The sequence below is a fragment of the Mandrillus leucophaeus genome, unplaced genomic scaffold, assembly GCF_000951045.1.
Source record: "Mandrillus leucophaeus isolate KB7577 unplaced genomic scaffold, Mleu.le_1.0 Scaffold310, whole genome shotgun sequence".
Classification (NCBI taxonomy): Eukaryota; Metazoa; Chordata; class Mammalia; order Primates; family Cercopithecidae; genus Mandrillus; species Mandrillus leucophaeus.
In genome coordinates, this window is record NW_012103255.1 from 760,460 (window position 1) to 763,219 (window position 2,760).

Consider the following 2,760-nt stretch of genomic DNA (forward strand, 5'->3'; position numbering starts at 1 on the left):
CTGAGGCAGGAAAATGGCATGAACCCGGGAGGCGGAGCTTGCAGTGAGCCGAGATCGCGCCACTGCACTCCAGCCTGGGTGACAGAGCGAGACTCCGCCTCAAAAATCAAAAAGAATGAATTCAGGCCCTTACCATTCAAAATGTAGTCCACAGAGCAGTGGGATCACCATCACATGGGAAATAGCTAAATGCAGATCTCAGGCCCCACCCAAACCTACTGAATCAATCTGCATATGAGAAGATCCCCAGATTATTACTGGAAAAAAGTTTAAGATGCACATTTGGGCCAAAGGCAACTGAAATGGGGGTAAGCTCGGATGATGTGAGGATCCAGAGTAAACATGTAAGGCACTCCCTATTCGCTGCCTCGTTTGCACCTACAAGACCAGTAACTGGGAAAGGTGTCATTTGAACTAAGCACCATCTGGAGCAAGGTGGAGGAAGAGAGGGTTTTGGGACTCTTTCTTGTCAAAGAGGTTTAAGTAATTAGTTTTGTCTATTATACTAGAGATAAGTTAAGGTTCCACACACCAAAAGCTCACCTACTCCAGGGTCTTCATACCCGACAGACAATGGTGATAATCTTTCTCCGTGCCCCTCCAACTTCTGCTACAAAGTAAGATCCTTGCTCACTCCAGTAAAAGCCCTTAGCCTAGTGTTAGAGTCACAGTGAATGAAAATAGCTTAAACCATGGCTAACTGACCCATTAAATAAAACAAAGCAACATATGCATAACAATAATTTGAATCCAGCACCAGAAACACCCCTAGGACCTTACATCACCTCCAACCACCGCTCCTTTCGCGCCCTAAACTCCTGAGGTCCCGCCCCCGACCGTGCCCTAAGGTCCGGCCCCCGTATTTCCGGGCGAGGGGGTGGCCACGTGATTGTCGCCTATAACAATCAGGCCCTGCTCTCACCCACTGGCTAAAACCTGAGAGCGACAGTTGAATACACCAATGGGACCCTGGAAGAGTCTAAGCGACAGCCAAAATCACCACTCAATGTCAGCTAAGTGTGAATAAGGCGGGACTTTAAGTACGGAAGCTGCCCCGGGACATGAGGAAAGGAACAAGGGAAAGACCCGGTGAAGGGGCAGAACAGGCAGGTGAGAGCCTAGGAGCCCTCAGTAATCTGAAGCTTGGTGGGGACAAGGGATTCAGGGCTAGAAAGGGTGCAGAAGCCTGAAGTAGAAAGAGACGGGATTTTGGTCCGGGGTGGAGAGAGCGAATGCATTGAAAAGGGCCAAGGCCCAGGATAACGTAGACATTTAAAGGGGCAGATGCCCCGAAGAGACATTCAAAAGGATACAGATGTCCAAGATAGAGCAGACACTTGAGGAGACCAGCTCAGCAAACGGAAGACACTTAAAGCGGTAGGTTCTCAAGAGAGAAGGAGTTTTTAAGACTAGAGTTAAGCTTAGAAGACATTTAAAAGGGCATGGGTTGGGATTGGGGAACACGTTTATTAAAGAGGCAGGAATAAAGGAGTCGCTTGTCAAGGATCTGGTTAGAGAAGACTAGGGTCTTCCTCTAAGGAGGAACGTGCACGCCTGCTCTCCCCCATTGTCCTTTCTGGCTTCTCCAGGTTCCCTCGACCCAGGATCCCCTGTTCCCAGGCTATGGCCCCCAGTGCCCTGTAGACCTGGCGGGCCGCCTGTGCTTGCGACCCCTATTTGGGGGTCTGGGTGGCTACTGGAGGGCCTTGCAGAGGGGCAGAGAAGGCAGGACCATGACATCTAGGGCCTCTGAACTTTCCCCGGGGCGCAGCGTGACGGCTGGCATCATCATTGTTGGAGATGAGATCCTTAAGGTGTGTCTGGGACAGAAAAGGGGGGAGGGCGCCGCGTTCTCTTGTCCTTAAGGGCCTGCTGCACATCCCTCCATGGAGGGAAATGAGACAGGATGGGAGCCTCCTTGCTGCAGTAGGATCCTGGAGTGGATCCAGCATACTGAAGGAAAATTAACCCTCATTCTTTGAATTACTCTACTGAAAAACTTGTAGCAAAGTCCCTACAATTTTTCAACCTGAGAGCTGATTGAAGAAAAATAAAAATAAAAAGGTCATTGCAATTTACCAAGCAGTATGGTAGAGGGCAGAGGGGCTACACAACAATGACAGGAAGCCCCTTGAGCAAAGGAGGTACAGGTGTATGTATTGTATATTTAAGAGTTTTACTCAGCCTTTTTGGAAATGACTCAAGGATGACAAGGGTTTTTTTATTTTTGAGACAGGATTTTGCTTTGTCAGCTAGGCTGGAATGCAGTGGCACAGTCACAGCTCACTGAAGCCTCCATTTCCAGGCTCAAGCAGTCCTCCTGCCTCAGCCTCTGAAGTTGCTGTGACTGCAGGTGTTAGCTACCACACCTGGCTAATTTATTTTTATTTTTTTGCAGAAACAGGGTCTCACTGTGTTGCCCAGGCTGGTCTCAAACTCCTGGGCTCAAGTGATCCTCCCAAACCTCGTCCTCCCAAAGTGCTGGGATTATAGGCATGAACCGCCGAGCTTGGCCAAATGTCAAGTTTTAATAGTAATCTTTTTTAATATTCTTTGTAAATTTGTCTTTTTTTTTTTTTTTTTAAGATAGCGTCTCACTCTGTTGCCCAGGCTGGAGTGCATTGGTGGAATCTCAGCTGACTGCACCTCTACCTCTCGTGTTCAAGCAGTTCTCATGCCTCAGCCACCCGAGTAGTTGGGATGACAGGCATGAGCTACTGCACTCAGCCTTAATAGACCCTTTTTTTTTTTTTTTTTTTT

At 48.5% G+C, this 2,760-nt stretch overlaps 1 protein-coding gene across 1 annotated transcript in view; it reads left to right on the plus strand.

Moving 5' to 3' along the window:
* Positions 1–1,086: 1,086 nt before the first annotated feature.
* The window catches only part of FLAD1 (flavin adenine dinucleotide synthetase 1), a 14,866-nt gene continuing 13,192 nt past the window's right edge, over positions 1,087–2,760 (plus strand). The window contains exons 1-2 of the mRNA XM_011987439.1: positions 1,087–1,106; positions 1,590–1,814. Of these exons, the coding sequence (XP_011842829.1) occupies positions 1,734–1,814 (81 nt within the window). The 5' untranslated portion in view covers positions 1,087–1,106; positions 1,590–1,733. The remainder of the gene's footprint in view (positions 1,107–1,589; positions 1,815–2,760) is intronic.